The sequence below is a fragment of the Nasonia vitripennis genome (assembly GCF_009193385.2).
Source record: "Nasonia vitripennis strain AsymCx chromosome 1 unlocalized genomic scaffold, Nvit_psr_1.1 chr1_random0002, whole genome shotgun sequence".
Taxonomy (NCBI): Eukaryota; Metazoa; Arthropoda; class Insecta; order Hymenoptera; family Pteromalidae; genus Nasonia; species Nasonia vitripennis.
Window position 1 is genome coordinate 1,371,882 of NW_022279588.1, and position 19,590 is coordinate 1,391,471.

Genomic DNA, 19,590 nt, shown 5'->3' on the forward strand with positions numbered 1-19,590 from the left:
TTCCCTCGGCGAACCAATAAAAACAGAATCAAAACCAACGATTTAGCGTTTAAATTGCTAAACGTTTGGTCTATTATCCTATAAGAAGCCAACGCGCGCACAATTCTATTTCTACAATTTCTACTTGATCCACATTTGCAGCACTACTCGGCTGCTATTCATGCGGTGCTCGTGCTACCTTAATTTGCTGAACTTGTAGATGTTCTATTTTGATAGTATTTTTTTGTTGCTGTTCTTGAGAAGCTTAAGATAACTTATTGTTAGTATTGAAATTATACAACATAGCAAAAGCTTGAATCTTAGATTTCATCTTAGCGTCATTGTCTTCGATTTAGTACATGTAAGGTAAAATGCTCTGCAGGAATACCCACTCCGCTTTGCTTACAGAATCTTTTAAAACCAATAATATGCCTGCCACTCCTAGAGGAGAAAGCTCTGTTGGTAATATATTTGGTGGTCCACTCCTTCGCTTGGAATTTTGATTAGTAGTTTTTTTTGGCTATTTTAATTTTTTATCAAAATCCAAGTTTTTGAATGTATTCTGATAGACCTATTAAAAAAGGTATTGTATCTAAGATTGGTTGTGAGCCAATCAGAATTGCCTACTGTTTTCGTAACCACTTGATGGTTACGCCCTGTAATATATGACTTTATCCACAGAACTACAGACCTAGGGGAACCCATTACTATTAGCTTTCGAAGAAGTTTAGAGGGCGAAATCGTATCGAACGCCTTACTGAAATCAAATATCAGGAGGATAGTAAGCAGTTGCTTTTTGCTATTAATACCCGCCCAAATGTCCTCTGACAGACTCAGTAGTGCTGTTTGCGTGCTGTGATACCGCCGAAAACCCGTGTATCAAGAAGCTTCCCCGACTCTAAGTACTCGGATATCTGGCCGTGAACAATCTTCTCTAGAATCTTGGCAAGAAAACATAATAGAGCGATCGGAAGAAAGTCTGAGGCGGCTGATGGAATAACCGTCTTCTTGAGGGGCACTCTAGGGCAACTAGACAGGTTTTTTTTCAGGCTCCAGGGAAGACACCACTAGAGAAATGCGCAACAGCCAGGACCACGTCCGAAAAAGTAATTTCACGGAAAGTTAAACAAGCTTCACTAGCCGTCGCCACAATCTCATCCAAGTTCACCTCGCTCTCTGATTTTGATACGGAGACCCCGGCAAAGTGGGCATTAAGCTCGCCTGGGGAGAAACCGTGCAGTCCTTAGTCGTGGACAAGAGTCCAAGATTGCGAAGCTCAATCCAGATGCTTTTATCGTTGTTCAAGGCCTCCAAAATTCTTGGGTCACGGGTTCTTTTGAATCTTCGCTGGGTCGCATCACGTTTATCATAGAGATTCTGAAGCTCAGCGTTGACCCAGGGTGAAACTTTTTTATTTTTGGGTTTAAATTTCTTTAAGGGGGAAAGTTTATCAATGACGGTCATGATGTTACCACTAAGTGCTTAATTTACTGTCAGTGGTCATGCCCGGGCAACTGATGGTCGACCAATCGCAGGCTTCGACAAGGGAAAGTAGCTCCTCGCACCTGATGGATTTAAAATCTCTATAAAAGAATGGAGTGAGAGTAGGAGATTCCTAATTTGGAGTCCGAATCGTAAAATCAATGATGTTATGCCTACTCGGAAAGGTCGCCATCATGTTCGCATTCAGCACTACTTCATTGTCGTTAGTATAGAATACGCCAACCCACGTATGAAACTCCCCGACGTGGTGCGTCGCGCCAACTAATTTGAGATTAAACTTACAGACCAAATCCTTGACAAAATTCGCATCATGAGACGTCGACAACATATTTGCGTTTAGATCCCCCATAATTATACGATGTTTATAGTCTTCCGTATACAATTTCAATTTATCAACCAGGTCAGAGTTGGTCGTGAAAGGAATACCCGGTGGTCTTTAGATAATGGCGACAGAAATAAGGGGCATGCGGCCCTTTTGAATTTCACACATAAGGTACTCTGAAATCCCGGGTTTTCTACCATCCGGCGTTGTTGGAGATGAGCACAGTCTTGTAACTATTGTGGATGTATAGTGCCACACCTCTTCCCTGGGTATTCCTATCCTGCCGAAGTACAGAGTAGCCCTTTACCTGAGCAAATACATCGTCGATGCTCGGCCCGAAACGCGACTCAGCCACGCCAAAGAGATGGTAGAAGGGACGAGCAATCGCCAGGAATTGACAAATCATCTCCATGTGCCTGTTTAGCGAGAAAGCGTAAATAAATCCCGCCCTCAACCCATCGCACTCTGCTTCTCTCACCTTCACTCCGCCTAGTCGATTTTGCTTACTGTCTTTGTCTAGCAATCCTGTGCACAGCGCAGTGCCAGTGATCGTATTACCGTTATGTACCGCTATCACATTATTTGCAAGATTGTCATTACTCGTCGTACAAGAATATGATGCAGCGATGGCTTGCAAGTCAGTTGCCGTTTGAAAATGATGTGACATCTCCCTATCCCGCATTTTTGCCAAACTAGCACACTTTTAAGATTTTTAAACTGCAAGAACGATTCTTTACTTAACAACTCATTTATGAAGATTTTACTTTGAACTAGGCTATTACTTGTTTCCTGTGATAAATGCGAGACGTTGATATGGCGCGTGTTGAAGCCGGTTATCCTGTGTTTTGCTCGCATGATGTTCTTCAAAACAATGGCGCTCAAGAGACCAACAAACCATGGCGATGGGCGCGCGCTCGCAGTTTTTACTCACATATTATTACGGAGCAGCCCTACTGACACAATGTCAGTCCTAGCGACGGACGGCAGAACAGTGCTGAGGACTGCGGGGGCCACGTCACCGCGTTCTTGTTCCGAGCAATCTGCTATGCTGGAAATAACGACCTCCGCAGTAAACTTACCACCGCTCGTACCGCCCGTACTCTACTGTATTAAAAGAGATATTTTCTTACTTTTTGCAGCTGTTGCACAGCGGCGGATTGGCAAGTACGATTGGAGCATAGGAAACTATATAAGTACTGTAAACATCAGAGTATCCCTGCATGTGCGACCGCGACCTAGACCAGCTTGGAAGTTGGAAGTGCTCAACTCGGAAAGCACCGAATACTCTCTCTCTCTCTCTCTCTCACTCTCTCTCTCTCTCTCTCTCTCCCTCTCTCTCTCTCTGGTGAGTCGCTTTGACAGCTTTTCATTTTGCTCCTACTTTCGCACTGCTTTTCTGCCGCTTCTTGCCTTCGGGCCCTCTTTTGTTGTAGATTGTTGCACGCTCTTTTTTGCAACCTTTACGACGACATATAAATCGCTGAAGGTTGCAATTTATTTTCAACATCTTTTCTGCACAAACTTTCTGCACGGCTTCTAACCTCAAAATCTACTCGGCTCGGCTTGGCTTGGTTTCCCGCTCGCACGGCGTCTCTCTCCGCTCCTAATCAACATCGAGGAGACATCTACCGCATCGAGGGAGAACTTCTAAGGCGTCTGCACATTGTTTGAGGTCGGTGCTTTCTCGCTCTTTACACTAACGCTCCATCTAGCCGTAGAGTTTTAACAACGACTCTACCACTCCGTCGATAACTCAACATCACATCACGAATTTCTGCTTTACCGACTGCCAGTAAGTTATCGACGAAAATGAGTGAAAACGGCGAAAAGAGCGGGGAAGTGCCTTTTCGGCAATGCGGCAGCTGTAAGCAGCCTATTCAGCACAAGGAGCCGAAAAGGTGTGCTTTTTGCAAGCTCCATTACCACGTCAAATGTCTGAACACCATCAACATCAAGACAGTCGTGGTAAACGATAGGCAGTTTATAGCCTGTCCTCCCTGTGCGGACGCCAAGGGTGCCAAAGCGGGGCCCAGGTCAGCATCGGCGGCGGGGATGACTGCGACAACAGCGGCTAAGACCACCCCAAAACAACCGGGGATGAAGAAGACGAGATCGGCACCACCATCAGCCAGCACTTCACGAAGTACTTCACCAACTCGCCCACCACCAACCATCGAAGCTACATTGAAGGACATTCGTGAAGCTCTCGATGACATCCGCAATGCTCATGCGGAAGCCATCCAGACACAAAACATCGTGTCGGAGAGGATATCGAGAATTGAGCAACGTCTTAGCCCGCTGGAGAAGCGCCTAAAGGCCCTCGATGAGCTGCCTGCACTCAAGACTCGCATACTTAATGCTGAGTCCACCATCACCGAGTTGCAGGCGCAAGTCCAAGATCTCTCATCGAGGAGCTCTGCATTGCAGCAGGTCAACAACAACAACAGCAACAACAGCAGCAGCACTGCGGAAATTAGCAGCCTCCGCAGTGAGCTGGCTGAGGTCAAACGACGACAGGAGCAGACCTCAAATAGTGTTGTTGTTATCACGGGCTTGCACTACACCCGTGAGACCTCGCTGCATCTTCTCGCGTTTGCAGTCATAAACGCACTTGACCCTACGGTCCTGCGGAGAGATATCGCATCCGTCAGGGTCATGGGTAGGCTCGATGCACCCCGGAACACCGCCAGGAGTGACGGCAGATTGCCACCACTGGCCGTCACCCTCTCGTCGAGTGCACTAGCACGAGCTATAGTCGTTGCCAAAGCTCGTAAACGCAAGCTCCACACCAACGAGCTGGACGCAACCGTGATGGAGGAGGCCAAAGCTCTGAGCCCTGACCACCAAGGGCTCATAAACATCAATGAGGTACTCCCCACCGACGTCCACAAGCTGCGTTCACGGGCTAGGTTGGAAGCCAAGAGGAGGCAGGGCTGCCGAACGTTCGTCAGGGACGGGAGACTGTTCGTCCGCTGCAACGATGACAACGAGCGTGCCACCGTCATTACCACCGACGCCGAGCTGGATAATTTTTTAGCTCGGATCCCGCTCGCCGTAAACATCACTCCACAATGAAGCTGCCACACTTACATTTCATCCCACCACGTCCGCCATCAAGCTCATCCGCCGTCTCTTCATCGGGTTCTGAGGTATCTCTGTCTGAAGGTCTAAGGGTCTGTCATTTTAATGCGAACTCTCTCACGGGTCACATTGAGATGATCAGGCTCTTTTTATCCACTCGCTCTTTATTCCACATAATAGCTGTTACTGAGACCTGGCTAAGCGAGAAGGTGACATCCATCCCCTCGCTGGATGATTACCTGCTCTACAGACGAGACAGAAACAGAAACGGTGGAGGTGTGGCCCTCTATATACACAAATCTCTGACGGTTAGTGTTATTTCAACATCCGACGGTGAATGGTCCGGCAAGCCAGGCAAGCCTGAATACCTCTTTTGTGAGATATCGGCCAAGGGAGTTTCTCCCATCTTCGTGGGGGTTGTGTATCGTCCACCCCATGCTCCTTTTTTCCAAGGCTCTAACTTTATTAACGAACTAACAACTCACATGCACAACTACTCCACGAAGGTTATAATGGGGGACTTTAACTCTGACCAACTATCCTCATCTGAAGATGCCAATTTCATCAGGGCCTTCATTGATGAGAACTCCCTTTCGTCCGTTCCGTATGGTGCCACACACCATAAACAGGGTTCTGACACCTGGCTTGATCTGTGCCTAATCGACGAGCAGGATCGCCTGCAGTCATACTGGAAGACAGACGTACCTTTCATCAACGGACACGACCTTATCACGGCCACTCTCGACGTACAGATTCCACGCTACGTACCAAATACTTACTCATACAGAAACTTTAAAGGAATCAGCGCTGAGAAGCTGAGAGACTTTCTTAGCGACTGTGACTGGTCATCTCTCACCACCTCATCACTTGACGACTGCATATCTTTACTCAACGCTAACCTCACTAACGCCATCAATCACCTCGCTCCATTGCGGACTGTGACTCCAGGACGACAACGTCACCCGTGGTACACTGCGGCTCTTCGTGGCCTTGTATCCGAGAGCAATAGACTTTACAGGCGTTTCAGGGACTCCAGGCTCGAATCAGATCGACGCGTTTACAGACTAGCTAGAGACTATGCTCACAAACAAGTCGAGGAGGCCAGGCTGAATTATTACTATTCACGCCTGTCCACCTTGACTGATATTGCTGAGATCTGGAAAGAGCTGGAGAAACTTGGAATTTCTGCCACCAAGGCCCCCTTACCATCTAGATACACCACAGATGAACTCAACACGCACTTCAGCGCGATCTCAAATGATCCGCTGGCTCCTGCTGTTGAGGATTATCTTGTTACCCTGGAAAGTCTTGACCTCCCGGAACATTTCGAATTCAAACCTATAACGGAATCGGACGTGTTGGCTGCGGTATCGCACTTTGACACTCAGGCCAGGGGGAGCGACGGCATCCCACAGGTTGTCATCTCAAAAGCTTTGCCGGTTCTTGCTCCCTTACTAAGTCATATTTTCAACCTGTCCCTTAGCGAACCCTGCTTCCCATCTGCCTGGAAAATGTCACTTGTGCGCGCACTCAACAAAGTCAGCTCACCAACAGCCCTGACTGATTACCGTCCGATTTCACTTCTCTGCTTTCTCTCCAAGGCTCTGGAGTGGCTAGTGCATAGGCAAGTCTCAGAATACCTTGAATCAAGGCTATTACTAGATAATCTTCAAACAGGCTTCCGCACTGGTCACAGCACTCAGTCTGGCCTAATTAAGCTAACTGATGATGCCAGAGCTGGGATAAACAAAAAGAAAGTAACACTACTCCTTCTCTTTGACTTTAGCAAGGCGTTTGACACTGTGTGTCACGTCAGGCTCCTGAGAAAGCTATCCACCTTCGGCTTCTCAAAGCAAGTCATCCGCTGGTTTGCCTCCTACCTCTCTGGTAGAGAGCAGGCCGTCGTTGGTGACAATAACGAACGTTCTTCTCCTCGGCGTCTTAACATCGGCGTTCCGCAGGGGTCCGTTCTGGGTCCACTGCTGTTCGCATTGTACATCAATGACATCGGTTTCTGCCTTGATACCGATGTTTTCCATCTCATCTACGCGGATGACTTGCAAATTTACAGTCAATGCCACCTCGAAGAGCTCAATTCTTTATCAAACAAGATGAGTGCTAATGCTGAGAGGATTACTGGTTGGGCTGAACAGAATAAGCTAAAACTTAATGTTGCTAAAACTAAAGCAATTGTCCTGGGCTCTCCCTACTACATAAACGCATTACCCTCAACAGCTAACACTTTCATTAACATAGGGGGTGCCCAGGTCAGCTTTGAATCTTCCGTGCGTAATCTGGGATTGGTGCTCGACTCTAAGCTCACGTGGAGGGAGCATATGACACAAGTGTGTAAGCGTGCTCACACACTAATGTACAGGCTTTACTTTTTCAGGAAAAGCACCAATCTCAGGTTGCGCAAGCACTTAGTGCAGGCCCTCCTGTTTCCTCTTATAGACTACTGTTCCCTCGTATACTGTGACCTGACGCAGGAACTCGACCTAAAACTTCAGAGGCACGTGAATACAGGAATTCGGTACATCTATGGTGTAAGAAGAGATGAGCACATTTCCCCATACAGGCGGGAGTTGCAGTGGCTAACCACTGCCGGACGAAGGAAGTATTTCACTGTTTGTTTCCTAAGAAAAATGTTTAACACAGCCGTACCATCATACGTACTGGCATACTTTGACTTCCGCGTCACACTTCGGCCTGTTAGGGGGGAGGTGATACCTCTGGATATTCCGACATTCGCGACGGAGACGCTGAGGAACTCGTTTCATATCAGCGCCTCATACCTATGGAACAACCTGCCATCTCACATTCGTAACACTACATCTGTCTCAGGTTTCAAGAGACTAGCTAAAGAGCACTTTCTTGAGCTTGAAAACACAAATACTTGAATTCGCTTGTACACATTCACTCATGTGCACACACACACGCCTGTACACACTCACGCAAACGCACACACTCACACACTCTCGCTTGACCCATCTTCACACTATCATACTTTCACAATACACATTTTTACTGTACTACTATTGCTGCTGTATACATTTTATCGTACAACATACTGTACGTCAAATAAATCTAATCTAATCTAATCTAATCTAATCTAATCTCTCTCTCTCTCTCTCTCTCTATCTCTCTATCTCTCTTTCTCTCTCTCTCTCTCTCTCAGTATCGTAGTAAATTTCATGATCTACTGCGAAAATGTTTGATAAACCAAAAAACAGAGAAACAACGAAAAAGCATCAGGCAGCCAGCGCAGAAAAAAAGAAATCTAATATAGCCTCTCGCCGTTTGACACTCCATTTTAGGGATAATTCGTCAGTGAGTATTTTGTAAAGTGGTTTACAAGTGTAAGTACTTGCAAAATAAAACGAAGATGGCACATGGTATCGCTCCCAGCTGTCTTGTCAGTTTAGTATAATACCTTGCAGCTCTGTCATTCAGAGAAATTTTACCTAACCTGGTTTATATATGATTTGAAAGGATGTCCAAGACAAGTATACAAATTTTCTTCGTTTACAGATCCAAAAGCCTGTGCTTCAAATGTGACAAAATTTGCTTGAATGCAAGATATATTAATTTGAACTTGGTGCGACGGGATTGGTTTTTCTGGCTCTACTCTCACCAGAGACCTCGGTCATTTTTCAGCTCAGTAGTATAAACAGTATTCTGCTTGGTACAATCTTCATCCTAGACATTTTCCATTGAGTCATTGTCAGCCTTAGTTTCATGCTTTACTACTATTTCATTGTCTATACCGGATTTTTAATTGGCGGCGGTAATGACACTTTAAAGGAAAAGTCAGATTTATTATCTCATTCATCATTTAATGTAGCATGACTATGGCTTATAAAACTTTTTCAATGTTTACATTAGCCAGTTCTGACTGGTATTTATAGACTAAGAACCTACCGGGTGTGCTATGATTGGCTTATGACTCTGAAGTCTTGGTAATTTGCTTGGGGAGAAAAAATGTTGCTATAATGCAGCTGTTTCTTTCAAAAAATGATTAACGATGGAGTTGATAAAAACATTGTTAGCCTTGTATCTTTGTACTTCTCATTATCAGATTTTAATAGGTGTGATACTCTCCATTGGCTATATCCGCGTATGAAAAAAATGTATGAATCTCAAGGATAAAATATATTCCTATAATGAAAATGAAACGTTAATTACCTCATATTTGGCTTCTAATCATAAATCGCTGACAATAATTTGTGTTGGGACACCTTTACAGATTCCAGAAAGCTGTCTTTTCACTACAAGAACATTGTATATTGCAGGATGTGTACAAAAGAGCCGTGAACTGTAAAAGCAGGAGTAGCTGTACAGGTGCACATGGGAAGCAAATAAAGTTAAACAACACTTGCCATGGTCATTAACTAAGTAAAAAAAAACCGCTGCAAATTCATTGGCACGTAGCTTCCTCCAACTAAATTTATACGTCTAATAAATAAAATATTGTTTTAATATACAGTATCTGCCTGCTAATGTATTAGGCGGTTTTTGATACATAATTTAATATATAAGTTTTGGATAGTTCATTGTGCAAAAGTTTGCGGATTATAGAATACAAACGCAGCCGTCAATTTTTTCTCACAGAGAGACTTTAACGACGTGCAACGACACCCCTCGAAAAGAAAGCAAAAGTTTTGAGAAAAATGGTTTTTACATTTTAGCTCTTTACTTGAGAACCGCTCGACGAAATCGTTTAAAATTTTAGCAGCAGATAGCTTTTTTATGGTAAATCAACAAATAAAATTTTGAAGCATTTGACTACATTGTTTTAGAGATATAAGAAATAATATCTTAAGAACCATAGGGTTTTCAAAGCTGTGCAATGAACTTAGCCAAAACATATAAAATATCTACTTTTTCTCAAAATCTCAAGTGCAATAAGAACTTTTTACATCCGTAATCGAGGCACAAAAAAACTAATTTGTTCAGTTTTCGATTTATTATTTAAAAAATGAGTAGTCAAATCACTTAAAATTAAATAAACTTAATGAGATATAGTTTGACACATAACCCATCGACATGATTTTTTTCGTGAGGTTATAATGTGTTGTTTCAGAGATATGAATTAAAAAAAAAATCACCTTTTCATTTTATCTGCCGAACAAAGCGGTCGATCCCGAGGACCAAACGAGGAAAAGTAGATAATTTTATTTTCTTTCAAATGCATTTCAGCTGAATTATTTGTCATGATGGGATGATTAAAAAAACGCGAAATAGTGTTTTTAAAAATTATAAAATGGCCATAAAAAAAATAGCTGAGAAAATAAAAAATAACTGTTTTTCCCGAATTCAGAATCCAAAAATAGATAAGCATGTCAAATTTTATTCATATTAACGGAGTAGTTCCAGAAATATTACGGTATACACTCACATCCACACACACACACACACGCACACACACGCACGGACATTTTCTAAAAACACTTGATTTGAACTTCTAACACACCAAAAAGTATTTTCTAGAAGTTTTGACGAAACTCAAAATTTTACTATGACAAAGCTTTCTCTAGAAGGAAGCAATTATTCAAATGTTGTTGTCAATTCCTTCTCACCAGGTTCATACATTGATGTAGCTACTCGCGGTTTTCCAGTTTCAAACAACTAGATTTAGATTCAGATTCAGACAATTTCAGAGAATGCATCACCGAAGCTGGTCGTTCAGCATTCTGTTTCCACGTTCCAATTTACTTAACCTTTCGTGTTAACCTCTAATGTTGCGCGATAAGCTGCTCGCAAGCAGCTGAACTCGCTGCAGTTAACCAGTCACACGAATCGCCGTGATAAAGAGTAAAGATTCTATTCTTGGGCAGTCGCCAGAAGACAACAGGGACATAGCCCCTGTACAATAACAACAGTCAATGCTCATTAGAAGCTGCAGCAAAAGATATGGTAAGCTATCTTCGCCAAAAGGTGGTGATGCAGCGTGCGAGAGATAGGATAGCATGATTTTCTGTATGAAAGTAGCAAATGAAAATTCATTTGCGCTTAGCTAGCTGCATCAAGTGCTGTCGTGCGTTCGAGAATTTTCTCTCTCTTGATGCTGACGTTGAGCAGCATACTGCAGATAGCAGGGAGTATGCTGCCTGAAGATAAGAAATAAATACAAGAAGACTTTTTTAATGCAGCATTGAATGACAGACGCAATATAGCTTTGTAGAATAAAAGTGCGTGTAGATAAACACGCTCGCACGGTGCTGTAACTTGATTCATACGCGCGGCTAGCTGCATGCTCCACGCTAGAATATTCTAATGCGTAGCGGTGGTATCGAGCTCCTGATGTTGCGCCATTGTCATCAGCATGCTGCGGCGTGACGTTAAGCAGCATCCTAGACAGTGCTCTTTGCTAGGTGTAAGCTACTGGCTCCTGCATAACCTTCGTCGCTGCAATCTCCAGTATACGAGAAGGTATAGCTTGTGGAATGTTCTAGAACATTCCAAGTAGCTATTACTGCAGCTTAATCTTGAACGGCCTCCTGGTCAAAGATCGTGGCTAAGCGTAGGCTGTCCAAAGTATACTGCCAGCGGTATACCTATCTTCCTGCACCACCTCCGTTGCTACTCTCTAAGGCTGCACAAATCGCGTGGTGCGGAGGCGCAGTTCTGCCCTCTCACCTGCACAAGTAAGTCAAGGGGTCAAGTGGTAAGGGGGGGGGGGCCGCCTTGTTTAGCTACTTTCGCTTTTTAAAAGATTTTTTTTTTTTAATGATATGATTTACACACTCTAAAAGAGCATTAAATTGCCTAATTTTTTATGTTAAAAAAGGTTATTTAAAAAGAATAACAATCCTAAAATTATATTGTCAAATGTTTCGAAAAAATGTATAGCAATAAAAAACAATAATATCTGACCTAATTTTGAGCCATTTTAACGACTAGCTTTCGAGCTAAAAATCGATAACCAGAAAAAAGTGTTTTCTTTGTCGTACGATTATGGGAGTAGAAAAGCTTCAATTGGGTCGAAATGTTGGGAAAAAATAGATCAATAGCTTACCTTGGCTAAGTTCTTTTACAGCTTATTAAACCGATCAATTTAGAATATTCACATTCTCACAGATTCACATTCTCTATCTCAAATCCTGCATGCCTTGTATGACTGAACTTTATTATTCTTGTTTTGAGAAAATTCATGGTATTATGAGATTATGGTATTTAAAATATTGAGTTTTAAATTTTATTTATGAAAATTTTATGATTTGATATTGCAACGAAGTTTTTGGGAACTAAAATTGTTCCCAAGATCTCAAGACGCGCTATCTACGACCAAGTAAGAGACCATGCTCACTACCCTCAATAGCGCCAACTAGCTGATAAATGGACGCTGTTTTCATCCACCTACCCGTCACAATAAGGTTACAATATTTAAGTTGTTTTATATCAGAACAATAATGGAAAACTGATTAGGAGGAAGCTAAGGGCCCATGACTTGGCAGCGGTTTTTATCTAACGTAAATGCGTCATGCATGATATCATTTTACCCTATGCGCAAAATCAGACCTAATGTCATCTGACTTTTAACAAAACCTAGTTTTTCAAACCTTGGAATCTGAGAAATTTAAAGATACATCATTAAGCAATATTGCTAAATAATTATGTGACATGAAAGAACTTAATTCAATGTGTATTAGATGATTGTTTTAATACATATCTTAATTTTTAATATTTGCAATTGACAGCAAAATATTATTACTTACAATGATTTCTTTGTTCACATAACAGAATCTAGTTGGGGAAAGATATGGCTATTTTTTGGATGCAGACGAAAGGCATTAGATCTATACCGAGATGAAAAAAATACGATGATTGAAGAATATGTCTTAGACAAAGAATTTCTGGCATTGTCTCGTGAACAAGGACACAAAAGGGTGAGTTTAATAATTACTACAGTATACACTTATAATGTATTTTTTAATGTACAGTTAACATTTGTTTACTTCAGGACATTATTATTAAGAGAAAAATATATTACACTATAAGAAACGAAAGTAAAAATTCCTTCACTAGGTGAAATTAAAGCCTGGGGTAAAGCCAAGGGCATCGCATCACGCAGTGCCGGGCCTTCACATTTCGTACCATCCCTGGTAGAAATGTCCCCGACTTTACGGCCAGTTTTGAGCGAAAAATCACTATACTGTTCGGAAAATGTTGAAAAAACTGCTCTGTAAAAGCGTGTATTTTACGCGCTTTTACTGTCCTGAAACTGGGCAAAACTGGCATATTTTCAGAGAAAAAATAAACATTGGGTTATTATTGTTTATTGAGAATAATGTAACTGTCTTTTGGGAATAGTTAAAATCCTCTATTGTATTAAAGAGAAACCCATTTTGGCGTTCTCCGGTTCTCCAGTTTTCCAAGTTCATAATTTTTTATTATATGAATTAGAGCGACCGTTTTTGTAATTCATATCTCATTTTATTATATACTATTATACTAAATATTATACTATTATACTAAATCTCATTTGAATTATCAAATTATTAACAAACTTGTGCAATAGCATCGTCTTAAGGGTAACGATTTCAGACCCGTCTCACAGATCGCCTAAGCGAACAGCGCTCCTTCATTGATACTCATAAAGTCAATATAGGCACAACAAGGTTGTAGATAAAAATTTCAAATAAGAAATAATATATACGAAACGCAATATAATTTTCAACTCCAATTTTTAGAATGATTTTGCAAACCGTTAATCGTATGTATAAGTAGCAGGAAAATTTTTAAATAACTGCTAACTATTGTCTGCACAGCCTTTTCAACATTTAGTCGGCTATAGTACTACAATGCGGCTTGGATCATCCTGTAAATGAGAAACCATATTAGAAAAATACAAATAAATTATAGTTCAAAAATTTATCAAAATTACCGCATCAAAGGTTCAGAAAAGACTGAGCAACAAAACCGGTATCTTGGGTATTTATACATATTTTAAAAATGTAATGTGTATCTTACCGCTTCCAAAGGTCAAAGCAGAATGAGCACTGAAACCAATTTTTTATGCTATTTATACATTTTGTCGTGCATGCGTAGATGTCATCGATAAACAAGAGGAAAGTGTTTATATAAGTATAACCTGCCCGAATAAGTTTCTCGCATTTAGTATAGCTTTGACATGGGTTGTTTAAACATTTGTTTTAACATGGGATCACTATGCAAACTTTTTGAAGTTTAGTTTTTACTTGGGAACAGTCCCAGTTACCAACAAAACATTATTTAGCTTAAACGTACTTTGGGAAGAGGTCTAGAATAAACTACGATCAATATTAGTGAGTTTTGTAAATATTTTTACATAAGACGGACAAATGCAAAATGTTCTAGGCCTTATAAAGTCTGGGTGTCCCTTATTATTTTCAATAAATATGGCAAATAATAAGGGCAGTCTATATAAGGCAACACTTTTTCGAACCGAAAAATTTTCGACCTTTTAAGGTTTTGCTCCTCATGTGGTTAATTCGAAATAAAGATTAATGCACTGCAGGGCATTAAAGGCTTATATAACAGGAAGAAAATCGTACGTATGCATACATGCATATACACATATATTTATATCGTTTATTTTTATTAAAAAAACTTGTATAAAGGGGCGAGGTAGTGCCTCTATGGTAATACATGGGCGTATCTCTAGAACTTTCAACTTTTAGTTCTTATTTTTTAAAACTTATGTTTTTGCTGTCAATCCTTGGTAGAGATGTTAAAGATGTTAGAAATGGTAGAGATGTTGACGATAATATTCCAGAAATATGCAAGATTTGTATGAACTAGGTAGATTCTAGTCACAACATATCGGTTAAAATCCCATCTATCAAATGACATGAATTCTGGAATGTAGAAACTAGAAAGCCAGATCTGCTAAAAGTCATCTGCAAAAGTTGCGGCTACATAACATAACCTTGCTCTTTTGCTTTTTTTATGGTTTGTAGGATTTGTATGTGCGACCGACTTTTAATTATTATAATGCGACGTGATTATTCGTGATTCCCTTACAACGCCCAATGTTCATCATTTTTGCATTTTGAGGTTATATTAAAGATACACGTCTTTTCTCACATATAATCAGCTTACAACACCTCACACTCTCCCGTAAGCGTAACCAAACTATGGCACTGTCGTTTTATTTATATTTGCTTTTATATATAAGCAATAAATTCTTTGATTTGCACTCCGATTCGCGTGTATACATATATCCCCCCAAAAAAAAACTTTTTTCAAAAGTGAAAATCTTGGTAAGAAAAAGACTAATAAACGTAATGAAATCTCTAAATATTTTTTATATTATAATTTTTATGTCAAGTAAATGTTTTTTTGCTATACGCATTAAGGTAGTTAACTAAAAAAATTAATATTCTTAGAAATTGCTGTAATTTTGTAAATATATCCTATTAGGTATCCTCTATAACGTGGTAAAATTTTGTACCCCCAAGCGGTATGATTTTTTAAGATATCGGGTCTTGAAGTTGTGTATTTTAACATGGTAAGCATAGACTAAGTATAAATTTAGTGTACATTTTGTTTTATTACAAAGAAAATAAATCTTACATCTTTTAAAAAAAAAACAGGTTATGATGTAAAATTATAATACGAATCAAGGAAATAAAAATTTGATAGGGCAAGCTGTACTTTTTAAAAAGTAACAGCAATCGAAAGTTGCAATTCTATGCTATCAGTATATCTATACACTTTTCTAAGATTTGAGGATATTTGACGCTCCAAACGTTTTCTATCAATATTTTGATATACAAAACTAAAAATTCTAGAGTTTTCACACTTGATAACACTGCATAATATTTAAAAAAATTAATTTTCTAATTCCTCGAATTGAGCACCACTGGGCCAAGTGAACTACCTTAAAATATATTTTTTTGGGAAAACATAATTTTAACTTTAATTTTATATCTTAATGCGTATAGCAAAAAAACATTTACTTGACATTTTTATATTTAGAGATTTCACTACGTTTATTAGTCTTTTTCTTGCAAAGATTATTACTTTTTAAAAGTTTTTTTTTTTTGAGGGGAGATTTCACATCTTTTACAAAGCATATTCTCCTTGCAATTGCATTTCATTAAATCTTGATCTATTCGATAGGCATCAATCTACTATTAGTTTAGACATTGATCGCATCGCGCACATAATTGTATAGCAATATATATCCATATATACATATAGCATTACATGCATATTATAATCGCGTGTCGCCGAGTAGCAGACGAATGTCGGTAAAGTAGATTAACTACTGTAACCATTGGCGTATAATACCTAATATACTCACCGCCCTACTGAAAAAAATCAGATGACAATCAATTGATAATCAGCTGATAATCAGCTGATAATCATGCCAAAACGTCAGCTGATTATCAGGTGATTTCGGCTCAGTATTTTTAATAAAGCTGATAGTTATAAATATGCGTTTATGTGAGATAAAATGTTGATGATAATCAGGTGATAATCAGGTGATAATCATTCAAAATATGTAACCTTATTTTTGTTTTTCAATAATTTAATTTAAACAAGTTTTTTTTAATTGTTAAAAAATAAAAATTTTGGAGCTCACAGCTAGAGTTTTTGTGTTATCATCCTGATGGTAACACCAGTACTGGCCCTCATTATGTGAAATTATAAATTTTACTTATTTTAAACAACTTATAATAAATATATTAAAGGTTACAAATTTTGAAGAATTATCACCTGATTATCACCTGATTATCATCAACATTTTATCTCACATAAACGCATATTTATAACTATCAGCTTTATTAAAAATACTGAGCCGAAATCACCTGATAATCAGCTGACGTTTTGGCATGATTATCAGCTGATTATCAGCTAATTATCAGTTGATTGTCATCTGATTTTTTTCAGTAGGGTGGAAGTCACGTGACCGGAGGAGACGAAAAATATTGGGAGAGGATGGAAACTCTGAACGAAATAAAATATACCGAGCAAATTTTCAACTTGCAATATTATAAGTTAATAACTTAATATTTTTGGATGAACCTTTTATACATGAAATATTAGGATAATATATTCAAGTAGATACCACCAGATTGCGCATACGCGCAATAATAATGATTTAAATGCAATCAAGATTTTTTTTAAGGTTAGGAACACCTAATTTCAAAGTATATAGGGTCGCGCCGTCGACAAATCGTACTTTGTACGTTTTCTTGCCAAAGCGGCACTGTCGCGCCCCTTGATACATGTATCATTAATACACCTTAGAATAAAATCATAACAAATATAATAAGCCACAACTATATGCGTTGGTATTGTGTATTGTCTATCGTGACGAGTAAACGCATGCGCAGGTTATAAAATGTACGTTAGTGGTCGATCCGATCGTTTTCGGCGAGATTTCTCGAGTATTTTTAGTCGGGATTCTACCGAATAAATCTGCCGAGCCGCTAAGATATTGACTGGTTTAACCAGCCAAATCTCTACCAGGGATCAGTTACCGTGTAAAGCATACAAATACATCAGGGTTGAAAAGTTTGGTTTGGCTGGGAAACAACTTATGATGAATTAACATGTTCAATCAACGGTAGATTAATCTCTTCATGTAACACAAATTTTTGTGCAGGTAAAATTTCCGGAAATTTAATCTACATAAAAATTTAGGTTTTATGAAGAGATTTAAGTTAGCGTTGAATGCAGATGTTTTAAATTCATCATAACTTGAATTTCCTAGCCAAACCAAACTTTTAAACCCTGATGTGTTTGTGTGCTTCACACCCCTGCTAATATCCGAAGATCAAAAACGATTTCAAAAACTGTAATCGTTTTTGATAGTCGTTTGTGTAACGTAATTTTGGCTTTATTAGGTATTAGAATGTATTGTATTAGTTCAACATACAAATATATTATAAACTATTATTTTGTATTACAATAACGATTAAAATGGTATAAAAAACGATTAATATATTATCATAAAATGTTTTAAAAATCCAGTGTATGTATTAGTCGTTTTTTATCGTTTTTGATGCTAATTACTGTATTTATAAATCTAATAGCTTTTAATCTCTTATAATTATATTTAATATTCATGTATCATTTTTCTTTTTTTTATATTTAGGACTTTTTCATTCTATTTTACGGAACACTTTATAAATACACACTCGTACTGCCTAATCTTACACGCATGTTACATTAATGCATGTATTACATGCATTTTATGATGAATTATTTATGTAATAACTTGAATGGTCTTATATACTAACCATCACAGATTCTTACCACTTACGAGTAATAAAATCCGGACGCCACCTGGCGACGAGTCATTCTTAATCGTTTCTTAGTATAATTTAATCGTTTTGCATAATCGCAATGCATCTTTATTTTTGGTATAAAATTTAATCGTATCTAAACGTTTTCAATCTGTTGCAATGCTCTTTATATTGTCTGAAATTCGCTGGATCATGATGTACCCTGGTAGAATCGGTAACCCATTTAATGGTCAGTTCCTGGAATGGAATCTAAGAACTAGGCAGTCATCTTTGACATTTCTTAGGCAGAATGTAACGCTTTTTTTCCAACTTAATGGGCAGTTCTTGGATTCAATCTGCTTACCTTGTTCCTAAGTACAAACTGCCTATTATAGTTGGTCGAGTAACACAGCTGGGTTACATGTGTTTATCACAGTTTAAGGTTAGAATTCGAACATGGTATCTAGCAGGCTTGGATTCGAGTTTTTAGTTTAAAGGAAAGTATAGAATAATTTTTTCATCAGAAAAAATTCTGTTTGACCGGAGACTTGAACCCACACCCTGTACGAGGCAAAATAAGTACGGCCGTGCGACTTAGCCGACTGAGCCACGCAGACTTTGTTCCACACAAGCCCTGCGAGCTTTCGATATGTTTAAATTATTCAAATTGTATGGGACAAGACTACATTAAGGTTCAAAAATAAACTGTGAAATCATTGTTGATCAGATATTATGACTTTATTGAAATCTCCTAACGATCAGGTCCTGGTGTGACCTTCTCTCACAAGTTGTCGCCGAGAACTGACGCTCTACTCATTAAACGCCGCCGAAAACTCGGACCCGCTAAAACAAAGACGCTTTCCCGAGGACTACCGAAGGGACTCGAAGCAGTGCGCGCGCTCCTCTATATCTATAGCTATAAACACGTAGTCATGTGTTCACGAGAACGCCTCCCGCTACTCGACTCTCTTGCCTGGCAGTCACAGATCGGCCCTTTTAGCCTCTCCACACTGAAAGTGACCCTCAAAATCCGAGGAGTAAAACTCCTAGAGGGGGTCGTGGCAGTCTAGGAATGATTATAAAATCACTCATAACCGTATTGTCCTGAAGCCACGAATCGCCTTGTCGATTCACGCATATGAGAGCCAAATGACGGAAAAAGGTTCGCTAAAACTACTAATAGGTAGAATATATTATTAATAAATAATAAATACGCCGCACTTACTCTTATACCTAGTAGTCCTCGGTTACGTCCGGAACATAAATTATTCAGCTCACGTCTCAATATTAATAATTCTGTATTTTACATCGAAAAATTAATTGATTTATTGATATTTTCATGAAATATAATTCTCAGCCATAAAAAATACCCAAGATATCGCTATTTTAGGAAATTTAAAATGTCCAGTTTTTTCACATTTTACGTAGCCAGTTTTTGCCTTTACGGCCATTTTAAATGGGTGATTTTCTACCAGGGTAGTGTTA

At 39.3% G+C, this 19,590-nt stretch overlaps 2 protein-coding genes across 13 annotated transcripts in view; both read left to right on the top strand.

The window, feature by feature from the left end:
- Nos (nitric oxide synthase) overlaps positions 1–19,590 on the top strand; it is a 1,339,001-nt gene that overhangs the window by 1,207,395 nt on the left and 112,016 nt on the right. For all 12 annotated transcript variants that reach the window (XM_032601207.1, XM_031933451.2, XM_032601209.1 and 9 more), the window contains 1 exon segment: positions 12,629–12,774. In XM_032601207.1, the coding sequence (XP_032457098.1) occupies positions 12,629–12,774 (146 nt within the window).
- Positions 1–19,590, top strand: part of LOC116738619 — a 211,474-nt gene that overhangs the window by 52,445 nt on the left and 139,439 nt on the right. The window lies entirely within an intron of this gene.